General features: G+C 42.6%; 1 protein-coding gene across 1 annotated transcript in view; it reads left to right on the plus strand.

Moving 5' to 3' along the window:
• The first annotated feature begins 3,859 nt into the window (after positions 1-3,859).
• The window catches only part of LOC137293063 (uncharacterized), a 34,424-nt gene continuing 15,624 nt past the window's right edge, over positions 3,860-22,659 (plus strand). Inside the window, exons 1-2 of the mRNA XM_067823880.1 lie at positions 3,860-4,566; positions 21,699-21,773. Of these exons, the coding sequence (XP_067679981.1) occupies positions 4,439-4,566; positions 21,699-21,773 (203 nt within the window). The 5' untranslated portion in view covers positions 3,860-4,438. The remainder of the gene's footprint in view (positions 4,567-21,698; positions 21,774-22,659) is intronic.

Here is a 22,659-nt window from a genome sequence, read left to right on the forward strand (position 1 = left end):
TCCTAGAATGTGACATGCTGAGGGGCCAGTATTATGGCCCTGTCATCCCACGAGATAATACCTGTCATTGTGTGGATATCATATGTCCGTCCATCTAGCCAGTCATTCCACTGCAACTGTACTGCCATTGCATTTCATGTTGCCACTCAGTTGTACACACGAGTGTGTGTGTGAGAGAGAGAGAGAGAGAGAGTACATATGTGTGTGTATATATTGTGTGTATTTAATCACAGTTGTTGCCACACATCTATGCACACCCAAAGCGTACATCTATGTGTGTGTGTGTGTACTGCCGCTGTAATTACATTGTGGTGACACTGACCTACTGAACCGAGTAGTAAGAAACAATACAACACAGTTTGAGAAAGAGTTTCCAAAATTCGTTAGTCAGACAGGCTAACTATGTCCGCAAGGCACTGACCATTCACTAGCCCGAAGTTATATTGTAGAAACTAACCGAAACATTACAAAAATAGATAAGAATAATACACTGTCGGCTTGACACGGGTTTCAGCATTAAGCTACTAATATGATGATCATATTTTCTAAGGCCCAAACCTTTCCTCATTTAAAAGAGTATCACTTAGCAAGTCGTAGCGAGCGTTATCTCTACAAAATACCAAAAATATTGACACATTACTTTGCAGAGTTTCTAATACGCCAACAATCACATATCGTGATTATTAAAGATAAGTTTGTCAGCCGACCCTCCACGGAGAAAGTCTGTCTGCTCAGAAAGTTTGGAAATCGAGATGTAATTAGTAGCATCTCGCAATGCCCTCCTGGGAAATGTGTGTCTGCCTACAGCGGCGGATATTTATACTACCAGATCATCGGCGTTATATTAAGTGCAGCAAACTTCCCTTTTCCGTTTAAAGAAATCGGCATGAGACGGTATCTTTCATTACCGGCGTATCCCAATGGACAAAAAACACCGTCACATGAATTATATATTGTTACGTTCACATTTACGTCCACACCTAGGTGAGTTGAGATGGGATAGATCTGGGGCTCCTTCACAGTGTGTGCTGTGGGATAGATCTGGGGCTCCTTCACAGTGTGTGCTGTGGGATACATCTGGGGCTCCTTCACAGTGTGTGCTGTGGGATACATCTGGGGCTCCTTCACAGTGTGTGCTGTGGGATAGATCTGGGGCTCCTTCACAGTGTGTGCTGTGGGATACATCTGGGACTCCCTCACACTGCATGATGTAGTAAAAATATAGGCTCCTTCACACTGCATGATGCGGGATAAATCTAGGGCTCCTTCACACTGCTTTATATTTAACAGATATGGTACTCTTTCACACTGCATGGCGTGAATAGTTCTTTCGCTCCTTCACACTGCACGATGTGGGATAGATCTGTGGTTCCGTTACACTGTATGATGTGGGGTAGATCTGAGGCTCCATCACACTGTATGGTGTGGGATAGATCATAGGCTAATCACAATGCACGATGCTGGATAGATCTGTGGTTCCGTTACACAGTATGCTGTGGGATGGATCTGAGGCTCCTTCACACTGTATGGTTTGGGATGGATCTGAGGCTCCTTCACAGTGTATGGTGTGGGATAGATCATAGGCTAATCACAATGCACGATGCTGGATAGATCTGTGGTTCCGTTACACAGTATGCTGTGGGATGGATCTGAGGCTCCTTCACAGTGTATGGTGTGGGATGGACCTGAGGCTCATTCACACTGTATGGTGTGGGATAGATCATAGACTAATCACAATGCATGATGCGAGAGAGACCTGCTGTTCCTTTAAACTGTATGGTGTGGGATAGATCTTAGGCGCCATCACACTGTATGATGTGTGGGGTAGATCTGAGGCGCCATCACACTGTATGATGTGGGGCAGATCTGAGGCGCCAGCACACTGTATGCTGTGGGATAGATCTGAGGCTCCATCACACTGTATGGTTTGGGATAGATCTGAGGCTCCTTCACAGTGTATGGTGTGGGATGGACCTGAGGCTCATTCACACTGTATGGTGTGGGATAGATCATAGACTAATCACAATGCATGATGCGAGAGAGACCTGCTGTTCCTTTAAACTGTATGGTGTGGGATAGATCTTAGGCGCCATCACACTGTATGATGTGTGGGGTAGATCTGAGGCGCCATCACACTGTATGATGTATGGTGTGGGGTAGATCTGAGGCTCCATCACACTGTATGGTTTGGTAGATCGGAGGCTCCATGGCACTGTATGGTGTGGGATAGATCATAGACTAATCACAATGCATGGTGCGGGATAGACCTGCTGTATGATCTAGGGTAGATCTGAGGCTCCATCACACTGTATGAAGCATGATAGATTGTGCACCTTCACACCGCATGATGCGGGATAGATCTGAGGTTTCTTCACACTGTATGATGCCAGGTATCTTGGGCCCTTCACGCTTTAGGAGACGGGATCGATCGTAGGACCCTTCACACTGCATGATACGGTAGAGATCTGGGCGCCATCACACTGTAAGGCTGTATGATACGGGATATATCTGGGTCTTATTCTGGGGTAGATATGGGCTTCCTTCACACTGCATGAGGCAGGATAGATCTGGGCTGCTTCCATCTGCCTGACCGTTGTCTTTAACAATAACTTTTTAGCAATATTCACAATGTAATGCCACCGACCCCACAGACCGATGACGACGACGACAACCAGGCCGTTTGCAACATCATTCTTGTAACAATATTATAGCTAGGTTTGTTATCAACTTTGTGCATACATACATACATACGTACGTACGTACGTACGTACGTACGTACGTACGTACGTACGTACGTACATACATACATACATACATACATACATACATACATACATACATACATACATACATACATACATACATACATACATATACACACACATACATACATGCATACACACACATACATACATGCATACACACACACACACACACACACACACACACACACACATACATACATACATACATACATACATACATACATACATATACACACACATACATACATGCATACACACACATACATACATGCATACACACACACACACACACACACACACACATACATACATATATACATGCATACATACATACATATATATAATTAAGTACCGTAAAGCCTCAACAAGATTTAAGCTGAAAACGTCGTTGATCGTTGTTGTCGCTGAGCTAAACTATAAAATCCCCAAAGGCCTGTTTCATGATTAGAGTTCTACCTTAAGTTAATACTCAGCGGATGCGACATGCAGAATGTCATTCTGTCTTCAGATTAACTATTCAGAAAACTTGCAAAAAGATGTAGAGGACTATGGTGCCACATTTAAGGCACATCAATATCTCATGACTTTGGTCTAAGCGTCGCTTTGACCTTCATGTTTCAGCATCAGTGGCACACAGATACAGATACAGTTCACAAGTGGACCAGAATGAGGAAATGGTTAAACCCGGTTACAACGATGCGAACCAGTCACAATTCCAGCTTTTAAGAGTCTCATTTTGGTGCGCTCGCATTTCGCGATGCAAATATACTGTTTCGCAAAAAATAACATATTTCGGCAACAAATCGGTTTCAGGTTCCAAGACTATTTTTGTCTGGAAAGAGTGGTTTTTTTCGAAATAAAGCATCACTTTCGTTTCTCGGAACCACTTTTTACAACCACAGCACGGGCAGGACATAAAAGCAATTAGAAGTTTCCGACAGCCGTACCTCTCAAATAGGTCATTGTACACGGATAGACAGACGGGGCGGGAAGGCGAGAAAAACCACATCAACACTCTTCTTGTCGGTGCCTCCCGGTTTGGTTAAACTGTGGTCGCTCACTGAGGCAAGAGGGCTTGTGGGGGGTGCCTCTCTAACGCAGGCTTGCAGCCCTTCACCATAATCCTTGGGACTGTCGCCGTGCGCGGCTGTTACTAATGTGTAGAAGCTGCGGGTAGAGTCGTCCCTGGAGCAGCACCAGAGTACACTAGAAGATACGACTCTTTTTACAGGAATAAAAAATACCTTGCGATTATTATCCGTTGATGGATGTTCTTGTGGAATGGATGTTTTCTAGATCTAAAACCGATTGACGGTGAGGTGGAATGAAATCTTGAACCTTGTGTAAAAAATGAACAGATATTTTTGAAAAGATTCAGTGTGTGTTCTGGAAAAGTGGAAACGTTTGAGGCTGCACCACGTGCATCCGTCTCACGACTGTACACAATTCTGGACGGCAAAGAAAGCACATAATTCTGGACGGTACAGAAAGTACACAATTCTGGACGGTACAGAAAGTACACATTTCTGGACGGTACAGAAACTATACACTTCAGCTGAAACCAAAGCAAGATTAGGATTTACCATATGAGAGAAGTAGCATAGAAGGTGATGGGGTGGATTTGAGATGAAGACAGTGAAGATTTAAGTGATTTGTTTATAAAATCACAGTGGATGATGATCCTTCTATCGGCGGCAGCAGGCATGGCATCAGGAGGTGATGTCCGACAACTGACCACAGTATGTGTGTGTATTCTGGGAATGTACATAGCAGGGGTGGCCTCCTACGGCGACGCAAGCGGGTAAGTGTGTAACTATTAACTTATTGCGTAATGGGCCGCTCTCTCTCTCTCTCTCTCTCTCTCTCTCTCTCTCTCTCTCTCTCTCTCTCTCTCTCTCTCTCTCTCTCTCTCTCTCTCTCTCTCTCTCTCTCTCTCTCTCTCTCTCGCTCTCCACTCAACACTCAACATATTGCTGATCTATCAGAATATCCACCAGACAGAAGGTTAAAGGTTACCGGGGCTCTATTTCGTCTCCGCTATTCCACAATAAACCAGGAGTCGACTTTCTTCCCTCTCTCCATTGAAGTTAGTATGTTATCCTTTCCCGGACCTAAACACATGCTCCGACAAAAAAGAGCCTGTTGTGGTGGTCGGCGGTTTTCTCATGTTTGTTAATGTTTAAAGGTTTTGTTTCTAGCATTTGGCGACGGTTTGGTAGTCTGGTAAATATATTTCAAAGCAAGAACTTGGAAGGTTAATAAATGTTGGGAAATCCGGTAAAGATTGGGAACGTAATTTTTGTCATTACTGGGTCTTAATTTGGCCTAAAGGCCTCAGTAATTACTTTCACATATGTGCATGTGTGTGTTGCTTTGATCAAGTGAAGCTGTTGTTCTGGCTGATTGAAATAGAGTAGTGAATCTACATAATGGCGACCAGATCTGCATTTCGCTGGGGAATATAGGGCGGGAAAATACAAAGAAACGCCTATAAGGAATTGGAAATGTTGATTTGATCTATTCATGAATCATCTGGTACAAAAGCCAGAAATACATAGTGAACGATATCCGTTGTAAGGTTGCACAAACTGGAAAGTGCAGCAAACTCCAGGCCTTCAGTAGGTTTCTTTGTTTTTTTGTTGCTGTTGTTGTTTTTTTCTGTTTGTCTTGTTTGTTTTTGTTTTTTTTATTATTCTTTTGTTAGTTTGTTTTGTTTTGTTTTGTTGGGTTTTTTGTGCCAGTATTGTTGCCTTTCTGTTTGTTGGTTTGTCATCATCATTTAAACACGATGTCACAGGAAGGTTAAACACTGTGTTACAGGAGCACTAAAATCATGTCACAGGAAGGCTAAACACTGTGTTACAGGAGCACTAAAATCGTGTCACAGGAGGCCAAACACAGTGTTTTATGAGCCCTAAACACGGTGTCACAGGGGGTTCAAACAGTGTGCTATAGGAGCACTAAACACGGTTTGACAGGAGGTTCAAACACGATGTGAATTTAGAGTACCAAACATGGGGTCACAGGAAAGGTAAGCACGGCGTCATAGGAGGGTCAAACACTGTGTCCCACATATTACGAGAGTGTGTTTTCTGTGATTTGTATTATTATTGATTAAGTGATAGTTATCATGGGCCACATTTCACATCACGGTAATAGAATTTTAGCGGCACGCCGTTTAAGGTAGCGCTTTAGAGTTGCTTTCCTTTAGGCGCTATTCTGTGTATGAGTATGTGTTGTGACTGTTGGTAAACACGAGGCCGAACGAGAAAGTTCAAAGTTAAGGGCGATGTGCTGGCACAGTGCTCGAACGTTCTGTGACTGTATACATAAGGCTGGTTGTTGTGTTGACGGCACACACTTACACTCGGAGTTATACGGGAATGGTGTCATCATTCGACCTACCTACATCTGTCTGCCGCTTCGTCAACACTAGACCTACATTCAAGACAGCTTGCTTTAGTATAACTGTTTCACTGAAAACCAAGACTTTGGTGAGTTGATAATATATTAGTGGTCCATTACTTTAGATGTGACTGGACTGCATTGTACTAGAAACCTCTGTTGTGAATCATTGTATCTTGCTCTTTGGTCAATACATATTATTGAATATTTTAGACTTGTCAGTGTTATGTTATGGTTCATAGGGGATTTCTTATACCTTTAGTCACGGCAATGTTTTAACCGTAACAAATGAACACAGGATCACAGCAGTGTCAAACACGGCTTCACAGGAGTGCCAAACACGATTTCAAAGGAGCACCAAACAAGGGATCACAGGAGCATTAAACACGGTGTCACAGGCGTGTCAAACACGCGATCATAGGAGCGGCAAACACAATTTCAAAGGAGCGCCAAACCAGGGGCGTTAAACACAATGTCCCAGCGGAGCCAACCACTGTGCCGCTTGAGTGCCAAAGAGGAGGGCCAAACATGGTGTCTCAGGAGGGCCAAACACCCGCAACCTGCATCACGTCGAACTTCCCTCCCACATCAAATGGCACGCTAGTGCTAATGTTCAAGGCGGCTGTGAAACAAACTCACCCCTTCACTCGTGTGTGATGTAAGTGTTATATATGTTACACAGTAATATTTCCCCAACACACATAAGATAACCGTTGAAAGAGACGATTCCACGCTTACTGAAAAGTCAAATTTATTTCTAAATTTCATATGTAATGTGTGTGTTGAGTTTTAAACATTTATTGTTACATATAATAATGTTCCGTGCACAGTGAGTCCTCACAGTTACAAACATGTACATGTGTGGATCCATGCATGTTCCATCCGATCAGGACCCATTAGAGGTATGCGTTGATCCGTGCTTGATCAGGATCCAGTGAGGACATGTGGCGTTTCATGTATGCTAGGTTTGATCACGACCCTTAAGGACGTTTGTGGCTCCATGCAGGTTCCATGTGATCAAGACCCATTAAAGAAACTCGAGACAGCTGATGCTGGTTTGCCTGCATGTATTTATGCTGTTTACGCCGTATGTTCGTCTCCGGTATCATATCCAAGTCTCCACTTGGAAATTCTGATGCACTTATTAAAGCTGGCGAGTGCTTCCACATTGAGAGGTATTAAATGTCAACGTTGTAAGAAGGGAGGCGGTTGGTTTGACCTCCGCCATCCCTTCGAGTCACTAGTTCAAATCCTCACGACCGCAAACACAGTTAAAAAACGTTGATTAAACAAACAGAAGCCCATCTCGACACCATAAAAAGAACAGTGTTTCCTTTTAACATACCGACCAAACGTCGCTTCTGTACAACTACCAAAAGTCATGTGTTAAATGCAAAAGTATTTCTTAAACGTGCCTCGGTGAATGCCTTGGCGGGTAAAGGGCCGCTATCATGCTTGTACTCCTTGTTGTACAACATTCTTTCCTTCTGGGAACAAATCTGTTCGTAACAAGATCATATTATTAACATATTCCGCACAATTTGCTATAAAGCAAGGACACAATGCATCTCCCTGCTACACCCCTATCAGCACGTAAAGCTTTGTTTAACGAGTACCTGCTGCCGTATGTACCCACGGGATCACACAGAGAATATCACAGTGTGGAAAGTTCACTGTCTGACGTGGCCACAAGAAGAGAGAAAACCAGAAAACCGAGATGATAATACTCTGTATAAAAGATGTAGATATGAAAGGGTGCCGTATATGACATTTATTGTCTGAACTGCTACCATGTGGCTATTGTTATGTCAACTGGGAGAGACGGCATGCAGTAGATGATATGCAAGTCTCGATAAAGTTGTCTTGTAGGCTTATGAAGGGGGAAATTTAAAGGCGTGTTCAGTATATGAGTGTAATGTTACAATTATATTGTCTCGGTTAGCGTCGGTTTTATCACCGAGATATACCATTGCTTGTTATCGGGGACACAATGGGTGTTCTGCTGCAATTACATTGTGGTCGTATTTCACAGGGGAGGTCCTCGTCTTGTTCGTGGAAATACAAATTAATTCGGGGATTATTTATGCATTTATACATTTCGAAGAAGCAGGTCTCAGAATGCAGTCATGGTTAAACTTAGAATAATGGTTTCCATATCAACAAACGTATTTATAATTGCTGATGCTTGGAATTTCAACACCTCATCTCTAAGTAGGAAATCAAATTGTTCCACGTGTCAATTAGATTCACACACAAATAAGACTTAGTATACACTATTTTTCACTTTTAACTGCTCCAGATAAAATAAGATTTTTGTTGCATATAGCATCCCATGAAGAAGTACTGGCAATAATCTTTGAATTACAAATATGAACACAGTAGGTACAGAACAACACAGATACACTCCACATATAAACGAGAGGTACGTGGTAACACTTTCAGTGCAGTATGATGACATGGAAACATCGAACGAAGTGAGGTTACTATGGTGATGCACATAATGTTTTTGGCATTCTAAATATGATATAACATAAAGGAGAATTTTCAGGACATTTGTCAGTGAAAAAATGTTTAGAATTGAACATTTTAGGCAGCAAATTCTTGATCATGATTAAGAATTGTTTGTAGAGGTTATTCTCTTCCATTGCTGTACTTTGTATTGGATATTGCAAGGAGCTGCTCTTCTTCTTCAGAGACGTTGTTTCAGTGAGGTCGCAGGTGCTGTGGATATCATGACTAATCTGTGTGATCTTGATTTGTTGTCTTACTGGACTTTATTCATGGTAGATAAATTACATTTATTGGTGTTCCCTATTTCAGACGTTTTCTCTATTTAATCAGCTTTATTAACCTAGCCTTTGTTTTGATTAAACAGACATTTATTTGTTTCCAAGAGGTTGTTTTCTTCGAGATGTTTGACAAGTCTGTTATTTCTGTATTTCTGTGATGTGTTTAAACAATAGAAATGATAGAGTAACTTGTTTAACCGTTTGACATGCTGACTCTACCTTTGCCTTCCAAGCGACAACCTTGCTGACTCGGTGTTGTCAATGAACAGGGCATGTGGCAGCAAATGTGCACTCAGTGACAGTCGAGCTATATCATCCGTGTTTGGAAGTGTCGGGCAGGGTGTTGATTGATGCGTTAAATACAGAAGCAGAAAGCGTTGGCATTGGAGGATTCTGTGTAATGCTGGTCAGATGTAGTCAGTCTGTTGTTGCTAATTCTACTTGCTCAACGACGTATTTACTGTTGTACAGGTTTACTGTCATCGCTATCCACACAGCTGATTTAATGTCCCCGAGTATATGGATTTCTGGGGTGTTTCTGCGTATTTCATGTACGTAATATATCTTGAGTTGTAACTTGATATTTATGTGGTTAACGTGGAACAATGTGTTTTTGAGTTTTTGAAACTATTCAACCAAGCTTACAAGAGATATCAACCCTGCAAGGTATATTTCCCCCTTGTCATCTATGCCTGCTCTTAATGTCAATTTGTGTATCCCATATGTAACACGATGTCTACTCATACTACATATATGTCTACCCATATATGTGTCCTTGTGTCTATCTGTGTCTACCAGTATACATACCTTTATGTGGAACCGATGTCCGTACCTATATCTACCCCTAGTTCTACGTCTCTATCTCCACCTGTCTAGGCATATAGCAGTCCTCACGTCTACACACAGTTCTACCTCTGCCTCTGTGGATTATTGTCCACTTAGTGTTTAGATCCATCAGGTCAAATTGCCACAAGTGTCAGTGACCATGTAAACACACTTGACATGCTGCGATCACTCAGTAGCCCTGCCTTTCCTGCTGGCCATCGTGTCAATCCCCAGTGTTCTTAGTTATGTTTATGTCCGTGAAGATCCGGGTTGCAATTGATCCTCAGTAACCGATGCTTATCAGAAGAGGCGACTAACGGGATAGGGTGGTCAGGCCCCCTGACTTGGTTGACACCTGTCAGCGTAGATTGATGTTCATGCTGCTGATCACTGGATTGTTTGGTCCAAAATCACTATTTACAGACCGCCACCTCATAGCGGGAATAAATTGTTTAGTGTGGCGTAAATTTAAATTTACTCACTCACTAGTTATGTTCATGTATTTCTCTGCCAGACTCTCGGATATCGATCACCAACATAATCTGTCATATTGGTACATGGCAACATCAGCAGTGAATATCCAGTGATAATCATTGCGAATCAGCGTTACAAGGGCGAGTAATGAATGGGCGGTATATCGCTTGCTCACAGACGATGCGTCCATGTGATGTGCGGCATATCGTTGCAGCTCACCAACTCACTGAGCGTGTGTGTCCTTCTATTCCAGTTCAACGTTGAGCCCGTTGTTATTCATGGCACTTGTTGCGGGTTGTGTGTGAAAGCGTTTGCAGGTGGTCTCAACTTTGAACTTTACGGTCATGACCTTCCAGGACATCAATGTGATAAGCGGCATGTTTTTCAATTAGAGTGTCCTCCCCTTACAAACAGCCGTACTGTGGCTACCAGGTGGCATGACATGATCGTGGGTGCTATCACACGAAGCGGACAAATTACCCCCCGCGCGGGGTCATAACCTCTGATACATACGTGATACACCATTAATGGGGGATTGAAGATTGTCCCTCTCGAAACGGGCGAGAAATGTAATAGAAACGTGAAGAATAACCTACTTTATCACCGTAGTGTTGCTCATAATTCAGACTTGTTTTAGATGGTTGATTTGATGGACCTTCTCCTCGTTACTTAGGCAATGATGATGTTCGAAGTCTTTTCATAAGGGCTGGAGTCTGGGCTTTTTTTTAGTTGGTTGTGTGAAGACACAGATTTATTTCGTTGTGACCATCGGCACTGATTCCATTTCGTCTAAAACATGCGGAAAGCGATCGGTACCAACATCAATGCACACTGCGTTGGCTGTCGGGTCGGTGTAAACGTAGTTTACTCATTGTGTATTTTGTTTCGAAGGTATGCTTGTTTGGCACTCGATACATATTTAAGGTTGAAAGCAAATATCCAGGAAAATAGCCAGGAAATAATTTTTTTATTTTTTATTTTATTAAAAATATTTACCTTCGATAAGTTTGTCTGAGAAAGATGGAAACCAAGATATCCGCATTTTTGTCCTTCATTTATATCTGAATTCTATTTCTAAACCTGTATTAAGGTCCATTTTTAATATGTTACGGTGAGGTTACAAAATCTGAACAATTGAGAATTAGATACCTACTAAAGGAGCCTACAGTAGGTATGTCACGCGTTATTTCTTGACAGGGGATTGCCTCTCAGTGACGGATGATGTGTCACCGGTCTGTTGTCCATGGTCCAGTACCTTGTGTGTTTATTCCCTGCTTGCTAATGTCCTTTGCAGGTTCATAAACCACAAATGGCCCATAATGTTCGAACCCCCTCAACAGAGACAAGTAGGGTAATCTCTACTGATACACATTCAGTGGGTATCGACATTCATCTTTCAATGGTTTTCTAAAAAAAATTCTCATTACCGTTTTTATCTGAGTATTTATCAGAAATGTATCAATACGCTGAGATTAATATAATAGATTTTTTATCCTCAAATCCACATTCACAGCAAATTCCGATCTAGTAGTACAGACATTCGGCGTGATGGTATGTGGATGATATCACCACAATACTACGTATGTACCCAGCCAACAAGAAGAGGGAAGCTTTTGACCCCGTGGTATAGATCACTAGGTTCAGCAACGTTGGTCATGGAAAGGGGTTGAATGTTCGCAACTTGACTTCTTGTTTGTTGCCTTTTATTACCAACTCCGAAAAAGGGTTCCAGTCATAGCGTGTTTAGATAGTTATCAACTCATCAGTGAATGGATAACGGGTAGAAATCGTCATCGTAGACTAACAACTACTCTCTGAAATGAACATAGTTTCTCCTTATCGATGATGTAACGATCAACACTGTTTCTATTGTTTTCTACTCAGGGCTAGCCTACTCAGGGTTAGCCCATTCATGATAAGCCAACTCAGGGTTAGTCTACTCAGGGTCAGTCTGCTAAGGGTTAGCCTACTCAGGGTTAGTCTACTCAGGGCTAGCCTACTCAGGGTTAGTCTACTCAGGGTTAGCCGCCAACTCAGGGTTTGCCTACTCAGTTCCATCTCTCTCAGCCTATTCCTCTTCATGTTATCTCAGCTTCCGGAACATCCTCAACAAACTGAGTGTGGTCACGTGACATGCCTTGGTCACAACATTAGGTGGTTTCTCGAGACACAGAGGTAACTTAGTTGATAAACTGGTCATTGCGGATTTATATCTAACGAGACAACAAGAGTGAACTTGCCATCCTCAGATGTGGTCGGCGTGAGAGGTCACTTCTAGGCATGACGGTACAACCGAAATCTGTCACAACACGCGTGGCATATGGACGGGCATTATCTTGCTGAAGCGTGAAGTTCTCAGTCCTTGAATGAACTATTTCACATAAGGTCCAATGAACTGATCCCTGTATCGCTGACCTGCCAGGCTGCCGTTGACAATGACAAGTTGTGTCTGACCATGATATGTGATTGTACCCCACACCAAGACGCTGTCTTCACCAAACTGTCGAGGTTGAACAATGCACGCATCAGCAAACCGTTCTCCTCGCCGTATGCACACCTCTGCCCGAGCTGTGTAGATGAAATCTCCACTCGTCAGTGAACGTATTGAAACATCATCTCAATCTTGTATCCTGTACAGTAGATGCTGTCGGCACTATGAAAGACGTTGGTCAAGGTGACGTTGGTCAAGGTGACGTTGGTACAAAATTGGACGTACTGAAGGCCGTCGTGCCGGATGTCGTGGTCCTTCACGGACAGTTCTTGAACTGACTGGGCGTAAGCAGGAATGGTTTGAGGATTCAAACTGACAGTCTGGAATTCCTTAAATGAATCGGCCGGATGTGATTGTTTGGCTAATGTGACGTCAAACGTTTAAGGCCGGTCCAAGGCAAATCTCTCATGTACCCATTATGTTGAAAACGTCTCCATAGAGATGAGATTGTGTTTCAGTGGACACTCAAAAGTCTGACCACATCATTTTGGGCCACTCCAGTCTCCAGCATACTCAGGACACGGGGACGCATGTTAGCTGTAGAATGAAGTGAAATTAATCGTTCTTCAGTTTTCAGTATCAAGTGTGTTAACTTCAGGTGTCAAAAGGCATGGAAAAAGTATGTGTCACTCGCGATACGGGACATCAAATTTGCTTAGCTACATATTTATATAGGGGTATTTTAATAACTTTTCATATAAATCTAATTCGTTCACAGTTACGTTTTGTTAGTTTTTGTATTTATGAGAGACGCACTATGTGGTATTAGATCTCGGGGCCAGATCACAGATTCCTTCAGCATACGGTCAAATAATCAGCGTATTTAGCACAGGTGGGTCCTTCGTTCAGAGACAAAACTATCCTCAGAATGAGCTACTGTTGTAAAACAGACACAGAACCGCTTTCCTTTGATGTGAAGTAAATGTTTAGCAATAAACTAAATGCAGGCACGGTGTCCTCTTTGATCTCGCCGACACCACATGGAGCTGTCGAGCATCATACTGCACGTGAATCTTGGGCTTGTTGTAGGCCAAAGTCAACAACGAGCCACAGTCTCTTTTCAGAACAGCATGGGGACTGTTCATTTGTTATGTAATGCCAACGATATTCATGTTGTTTGATTGTAAATAGCCGAGTCTGGACCAGATAGCCCCGTTAGGACATCAGTCCTTACAAACAGGGCACGATCGATTATATATGAGTGTTTATCGCCTCTGTCGATACAGGTTTACGTCAATAATGGAGGCAACTAGTCTGACCAGCCGATCCCATTTAAGTCGACTGTATTATAATACATAATCATCATAACACAATTCGTATGTAAATATTCGTTATATATTTGTAACCCGCTTTTAACGTACTAGAACTGGAGAATTTCTGTTGATTCAGCAGTTTTAGGTGTTCCACTTAGACTTAGCAGCGTATACCTGTGTATAGGGTAGGAATGACAAATCATGTATGCACAAAGGACTTAGTTAAGTACCCCCCTGTATTTTTGGGATGATAGGTTTTCAACAAGTACGTAAAACTTGAGTTTTCCGACCATTATGGTGCTTTAACACATACAAAACGACTAAATGATTCGAATCCATGTTGATTTTGTGTTAATTGCTAATTTAGAAAAGGCACACTGATTTTCATACAAAGCCATGTCTGTACTTGAAAGTGTGGCGTTGGAATAGTGAAAATGATGAATGTATTGGTGAACGTAAACATTCAAAATGTCATTTTGCGTGTCTTACATGATTCAAGGTCAATGCCGAGTGTATCCTCCATGTTACTGTTTGTCAGCCAGCACTCTCCTCCTCATACCCCTTGTGAGCCTCCTGAACCTCTGAAAGGGCAGTTTTCAGTACGCCATTCCTCCTGTAATTCAGTTGGACCTGGTTCTGTACAGGAGAATCCCCTTGTTGAACACGACGACCAGTCATGTCCTAGATAAGCTTCAAGAGGTTAAAACTATCGGAGCTCATTCAGTCGTGAGATATGTCAGATGGTGTTTAACTGTGTTCTTTGTGTATGTATAAATAACGGATAAACGGTTTGATATATGATGGGAAAAGTTTTGTGTCAAAGTGGAAACAGTGTATGGTTTCTAAATTTCTAGAATTTCTGAAGCCAGCAAGCTTCTTAGTTATCAAGATCTAGGGAATTATATATAAAAAACACGAAAATGACATTTTTGTCATCTTTGCAAACAGAGGCAGGAGTGTTTTATTTATGAAATACAGATCAAGTTACCAAATGAAAACAATACTTTTCCTATCCTGAGCTTGCGACAGGTTATATATTTCAGACTTTATATACACTTTTCTGTCCACGTCCAGGGATACATTGCCTGATGCTTCTAAATATGTCCTGATGCGATCTGCTTCTTGATTTCCTTCTCTCCACGCCGACAGGAAATCGCCTGTATTATTGATACACAGGCGGTTCCTCAAGCCGAGGAATGGTACACGTAGTTCCCATGGAGATGTCTCCGACACAAACACTCCACACCCACCCCTCCTTTACCCTCACCACCATACCACACACAGACCTTTGCCCCACACCCTCGATCACCTCACCCCCAACACACCCACCCACCCAGCCGAGATGTATTGGTGCAGGTATGTGGAACAACTCACATTACATGGGTTTTTTACCGAGGTATTTGTAACTTGCCCATTTCTCTCCTTTAGGAGTATTTAGTCAGTGGGTTAAATACAAACATGTGTTGAAAGCAGATAAATTCCGACCATTGGGTGTCGTTGTTGGTTGTGTTAATCTGCTGAAGCGTGCAAGACGCGGGACAAGACAGATACACACACACACACTTGTATATTCAGGTTTCATGAGGATGTGTCCCTCATGATCAGTTGCGTCATCAGTGCACTCTTGCACTATAGTGCTGCTTTATCCTCCACATTCTACGGATGCACTTACATTTCTGTCTTTTTACATTATACGTACAGTCTGTACAGTTGAAATATGACCGACGAGTCTTCAGTTCACAACTCACTCAAATAAAATGCACTAATGACCGAATTATTTATGACTCCTCAACGTGTGCTCTAGTCTGTCTGACAGTCCCTGAATCATGTCATTGTCCATGCTGCCTACCCATCCCGACATCGCTAAAGCCCTAAATGATGCAAGGGTGGTCTCTCTAGGCTCCCTTTTCAGTCTACATGGGTTTATTTGTTTTAATCAAAATGCGTTAGTCTGCGTGTGCTTGTGAGAACGTTGTCACTGACGTCGCTGATACCCGCAAACACTACTTTACAACGGATCCTGCTGCCAGCAAGTGGACGGAACTCTGCCATAACACAATTAGGGACGATAGACAAGCGTATGGTTCAGTGGTGTTGCTGTCAAGAGTACTTGGAGAGGCTGAGATAGACTGTACGGGAAGAGCGTAAAGTACCAAATACAGTTTGGATTGCAATACCGGAATGGAATTAGGGAGAGTCAGATAGAACGTTCGTTGTTTAGAAACAGAGCTAAACAACTACTTCAGTGGTTTGAACATGTTTTTGAAAGTCACTTGAACCTGTACGCTACGTGGTTATGATCTACTAGAGATGTTTTTGCATGTGTCAATAAGTGCGAGCGTTGTGTACATGCGCAAGTTTGCACGTGGGTATGTGTATGTGTTTGCGCGCTCTTGTGTGGGTGTTACAGAACCGTGGGAAATTTACCCGCGAGCTTAAATGAACTCGAACCAAGCACTTTAGCTTGGCACTCAAACGTCTTCACCACGAGTAAAATATACCACTTCATGTGATGTACTTAATACTGCCATGCAATGAATCCAAATCTAATCAGTGATTATATATATTCCTGGACTGTACTTAAGTTATTCTCTGGCAGTGCATATTCCATGATTATACGTATACATATTCCTTTATCATGCATGTGTACCACGATTACGCTTATTCCCTGCTTGTACATATTCCTGTATTTTTTATCAACCTGGATCGCGTTTATGTCGTCTCAGACAATTTGGATCATTTCTAAACTGAGGTTTTGCAATAAGTTTGTCTTGCTATCACTGATTGTAATATATCACATCATTGACAACTTCCAACAGATTGTGGCAGCGCCTGGTTTCGAACCTGCATCCCTTTGCTCTCTACCTCTATTTTTATCCAACACGCTAAGAAGGATCGCTGTGAAGAATGAGATCGTTTGTCAGTATGGACCATGCGTTCCTCACAAGACGATCACTGCGGACAACGCTAGTGCAATACGTAGAATGCACGAACTTTTCATGAAATTCGACCAGGTTACGGCCATGTGATGTCAACGTACTAGCTCGCTATGCCGAGCACCCCATGGGGATCTGTTATATGGCACCGCGACCCAGTGACATCGATAGTTAGGCATTATTTTAAAAGATACTTTACATAAAATGGTTGATAAGTTAGAGAAACCGCTTGGTTTACAAGAGATTGTGAAATCGGCTAGTCGGGACATTCCTCCTCACAGGGTTCACAATCTCTTGTAAACCTTCGCAGTCGTTTCGAACACACATACATATTCCCTGATTATACATATCCCTCAATTATACACATACCATGATAATGGCTACTTCCCTGATTATACATATTCCATGATTATATATATATAATATATATAATAATAGATAGATAGATAGATAGATAGATAGATAGATACTTCCTGATTATACTAATTCCCTGATTACTTGCCCGTATAGTATAGCTGTAATGTGACAGTGTAGCATATACTGACACGGTGGCCTGGATCAAATACGTGTTTATATCTCGATCCATCCTTCACGTAACCCACATGTCGACGGTATATCATCTTCCCCTCCGTCTAGCCGGTGAGCTATTTCTTTAATACCAGCCACTTGGCGTGTGGAGGTTTCCTGGTGAGATTCATATCACCAAGGCGGGATCGTTCATCGGCTTACAAAGGAGACTTCAGCCACTTGGTCAGAAATTTTCAACAGCTTAAAATACCACCGCAGAAGACGTATGTGTACTGCACTCGTGGCCGACGCTTTGTTGGACCAGTTAGGAAGGCAACAGTCAGAATCCTGTCTTTATCGGGTGGGATTATTTCGAAATCTGAAACTGTCAGAGCAAAAAACAAAATTCAAAAGGATTCTTCTTGAAAGATCACTTAATCTGTGGCTTCAGTTACCGACATAAGACTCGGTCAAGTGTAAAAATGTTTATGTGAGAAGGGGCATGAAGACGACCAGGTGAGGGTGAAAGATCGTTGGCGTAAGGAGGCCATGGGGAGTCAATGGGAGTTCGTTGAAAGCTGAGACAGGCAGCACACATCGCTGCCTTGCGCCTCGCATCACTGATGAGAAGCTAGACGTCGGGACTGAATGGTTTAAATCAGTTGTCAGTTGTAGGGGAAATGAGGAGATGAGTGAGTGAGGGAGTTTGGCTAACGCTGCAGGGGAGAGAGTTTTCCAGTTCTGCCACGTAATGGAGTCCAAAGGTGTTCGTGTGTGTACCATGTCAATGGTGGAAGATACACGGTATGGCACACAAATGTTTAGTCTCTGAATAAACACAATTTTGATATCAACAAACAAACCCATTTTGATAGAAAAGAGGGCCCAGGGAGACCAGAGATTCGGAACCCGAGAAAATCTTAGTGTACGTATTATAAACATTTTAAATCTCTGTTAACTATAGAGAAATGCTTGTTGTGTAAAACCAGCTTCCCCAGTCTCTAAGAATTATATTTGCTGGATTCAGGTGTTGCTATTTTAGACTAGCCGGGCAAATAATCTGACATTAATCAAAATGAAAGATACTGTCTATAAATCTAATAGTATTCTCTAATTGAAGATGAATGGCATGTAGTTATGTATGTTCCTGATACTCTAGTACCAGGAATAAATATACTAAAATATTTTAGTAATTTCCCCACAATTGTAAATTTTGTATCACTTCTACAGAGTGAAAACACGTATATGGTAAGAATGTATGTATATTCGTACATCATGTAAACAAGAGACCCAAACTGTACGTACTGTACAATGTGCTCAATGTGCACATTATTGATTGTATTCTGAGTTTAGTTTTACACCACACGCAGCAATATTCTAGCCGGATGGCGGTTTTCTGTAAATAATCGAGTCCGGACCAGACAATCCAGTGGTCAACAGCATGAACATCGATATGGGAACCGATGTTATGTGTCAAGCAAGACAGCGAGTCTGACCACCCGATCGCGTTCTGGAAATCTGGATCTGCTTCATTTAAGGCTTTAACACTGCAGAGAAGGCTTAGCCTTAGGCAAAATAATGTGGTTCAGGGACTGTGAGACACACTAAAGGAGTGACGTCAGCCATGTTGGTATAAACAGCAAGGCCTAAAATATCTGAAATGCGAATTCAGTGTTCGAACCCTCGATCACAGGTCCCTGGCGTTCCTTAGGGAGAAGGCTATTCTCGAAACGTTCGTAGCGCTACGAACTTCTTAAGCACATGCTCAACACACTGGTTACGATCAAAGTTAAGAATTCTTAGGGCAACGAACGCTTCGAGAATAAGGGCCCAGCTCTGCACAGACAACAGCTTCTTTTTCGGCCACGTGTTGGGATGCAATGACCTCCGGATTTCGTTTATCTCTTCTTACTAAATTCTTACTTATGCACTCGACATCCATGGCGAACCGGTTGGTAACGGCCAAACTGTGTTAGTGTCAGTGAGTGCGTATGGTGTTACACGACTTTTGTCAATTTTTCAGCAATATCAAGGACACCAGAAATGGGCATACCACATTGTGCCCATGTGGGGAATCGAACCCGGATCTTTGGCATGAAGAACCAACGCTCTAACCACTGGACTAACCACCGCCTCGTGTCACTATTAGATTTATTGGTATTAGAATACAGAAACAAGGAATCGAGTGTTTCTAATTATCAAAGATTATGATACAAAATTGATGTTGCAAGTTAGAGTTGCTTGTTTTACGCCGCAGTCTATCAAACCAGTGGTTGACAGCTGGAGCAACGTCGATATTGACACCATACCACCTTAGTTTGACCTACATGCTTTGCCATGAGTTTCAGACACTTGGAATGTCCATTTGTTGGTAAGAAATACTAGTACCCATTAGATGAATGTATCTAGAGTCCCCATCAGTTGATGATACCCGAAATACCCATTTGATGAATGTATTCAAGGTCCCCGTTACTTGGTGATACCCGAAATACCCATTAGATGAAGGTACTCGGAAACTTGTGAATGGCAGTACATACCGATGTTCTTATCCAAATGTCAATATAATTGTCTTATGAAAGGAAGTGCAGGTGAAGGCACCTAGAATACCCTTTGGTTGTACGTACCCAATACATGCCAGTAGTTTTATGAAACGTCAATATAGAGTTGTGATCTTATGAACTGCAATGCAGAATAGTGACCTTATGAATTAATACAGAGAAGTGATCCTACTTCTGAGTAGACTTGCACATACCTCTAATGGAATAATCAATCAATTGAAAATGTAAACAATGGACAAGCATCCTATCCGCTTATCTACACTACAGTCTTCAAAGGATAGAATCACCATGCATCCATAGACTTAGCATTCAAAACATCCCTGGATCAAGGCTAATTAAGGCAAGGCTATAAGTTCTGGGCTGCAGGAGATCTATGTCTGAAAATATTTAATCTAGTGAATATTGAACTACCACAACGTTGACTTGATTGATCTTACAGCACACAGCTTGTCAACGCAGACAAACACCATGCGTCTGTACTGAGTCTGCACTGTGAGTCTGCACTCTGCTGTGAGTCTGCACCAAGTCTGTACTGTACGTCTGCACTGTGTCTGTAGTGTGAGTCTACACTGTTAGTCTGCACTGTGAGTCTGCACTGTGTATGTCAAAATGCACGTTTCGTGTAGGCCACCTGAGAATTTCCACTCATTGACAGCCCTACCAGCTTCCGCAGCCCCGTAGGCATGTTTAATAGCCCAATTAAAGCCGTTATAGCTGACACTCTCATATTTCTATCGACTTCCGTGAGTAAAACGCTCCACTCATTGTTTCTAATATGAATTTCCGCCTTGCAGAAACTGCCTAAGGCGCAACAACTACGCGCTACACTGCTCAGAATATATTAAGAAATGTCCTGATGAAGTTCATTCTTTCACAGAGATGGAAGAACATAATGTGTTGCTATATATTCAAATGTGTGAACATAATACCTTATTAACTTGAGACCCCTGAAGATGCAGGTCCTTAGGTCCTTAGCAACACATGATAGCCACAAAAGCCGATTATGCTTGTCGTAAGAGTTGAAGAACGCGATCGGGTGGTCAGACTCGCTGTCTTGCTTGACACATAACATCGGCTCCCAGTTGCGCATATCGATGCTCATGCTGTCGATCACTGGATTGTCTGGTCCAGACTCGATTATTTACAGACCGCCGCCATATGTCTAGAATAGTGCTGCGTGTGGCGTAAAACTAAACTCACTCACTCACTTTGAGAGGGAAGCGGTATGAACAAGAATAAAGGCCACCACGAATACAAGTGGGAACTTGTCTGACCCTCTACGGTTCGGGGCGGTGGGGCAGCCGAGTGGTTAAAGCGTTCACTCGTCACGCCGAAGACCCGTGATCGTTTCCCCACATGGGTACAACGTGTGAAGCCCATTTTCAGGTGTCCCCCGTTGTTTTTTGTGGAATATTGCTAAAGTGGCGTAAAACTAAACTCACTCACTCTACGGTTCACTCTTCAGTCAACTCACACAAAGTGAATGTCGATCTTATATCAGGAGTGTAGGTCCCTTGTTAACTCACTCCAATGTAACGAATGCCTTTAAGTTAGCGTTTCATTTGGATTATTTTCATGACGCGTGCATGCGTGACCATCATGACCAGTGTGGATCCCAACCCGAATCACCCCGAACTCAGCCATTGTGATATTCCACGCGGCGTCATATTCACCCCTCCTTCCTCCATGTTCCAGACACTGGTGTTCCCGTGTTCAGACCCGACTAGTCAGCTGTCTACAACCGACCTGGGACTGGCATCGCAATAGAAGGTGAGGTAAGCTTCTAATATTCCCTACATTAGTAACACTCATTATTACCCAGGGTCCACCATGTTTGTGTCTGCAGTTCCTATATTGACACAGTGGACACACGTGACGCTCCATGTGTTCCGGGCGGGTGAAAATACCTTTGTGTTTATTCCCCGATGAAAACATGTAAAGTCACCATTTAGGCTTTTGTTTAGCATGCAAAATCAGACAGTCAGACAATTTTCTGGCAATGCAGTGGGAGTTCTAACATATGTCACATTGGGGATTACAATTCCATTGTAAAGTACAGATTCTTGTACTTTTGTACGTGTCATGCACCTTGTCGCCAGCACACAAAGTCATCGGCTCAATCCCTACGATCCCCACAGAGAGTGTTATTCGGCGACTTACGCGATTAGGTGCCTGACTCTGACGGTTCGAATCCCGGATGAGACTTCAAAACAACAAGTGTACAAGAATCTGTACAATATTAAGGAAGTGTATTTCGAAATAAGACGTACTGTGTTTAGCATGGAAATACAACCAAACAGAGAACAACAAACTACTAGGTAGGTTTTATCTGTAACATGAAGCACGTTTATTTTATATGTAATATGCATACACAGCTTATCGTCTGTTTCGCTGAAAGAGCGTGTGCCCACGCTGTTCCGGGAGGCTGAGAAGGCAAGAGGCTACAGAGCAGGGCCTCCGTTTACAAAGCACTGGGAGTTAAGGCTAACCATTGTAAAGGCTGCAACATATGTCATATTTGGGATTTCACTTTTTCAGTAAAGTACAAATTCTAGTACTTTTTTGGTTGAGTCGAACCCGCACCCTCAGAGTCAGGCACCTAATCTCCAGTACACAACACGATGCCATTTAGAAAGTGGTCAAATGCTAGACTCAA

Source organism: Haliotis asinina, chromosome 1 (genome assembly GCF_037392515.1).
Source record: "Haliotis asinina isolate JCU_RB_2024 chromosome 1, JCU_Hal_asi_v2, whole genome shotgun sequence".
Classification (NCBI taxonomy): Eukaryota; Metazoa; Mollusca; class Gastropoda; order Lepetellida; family Haliotidae; genus Haliotis; species Haliotis asinina.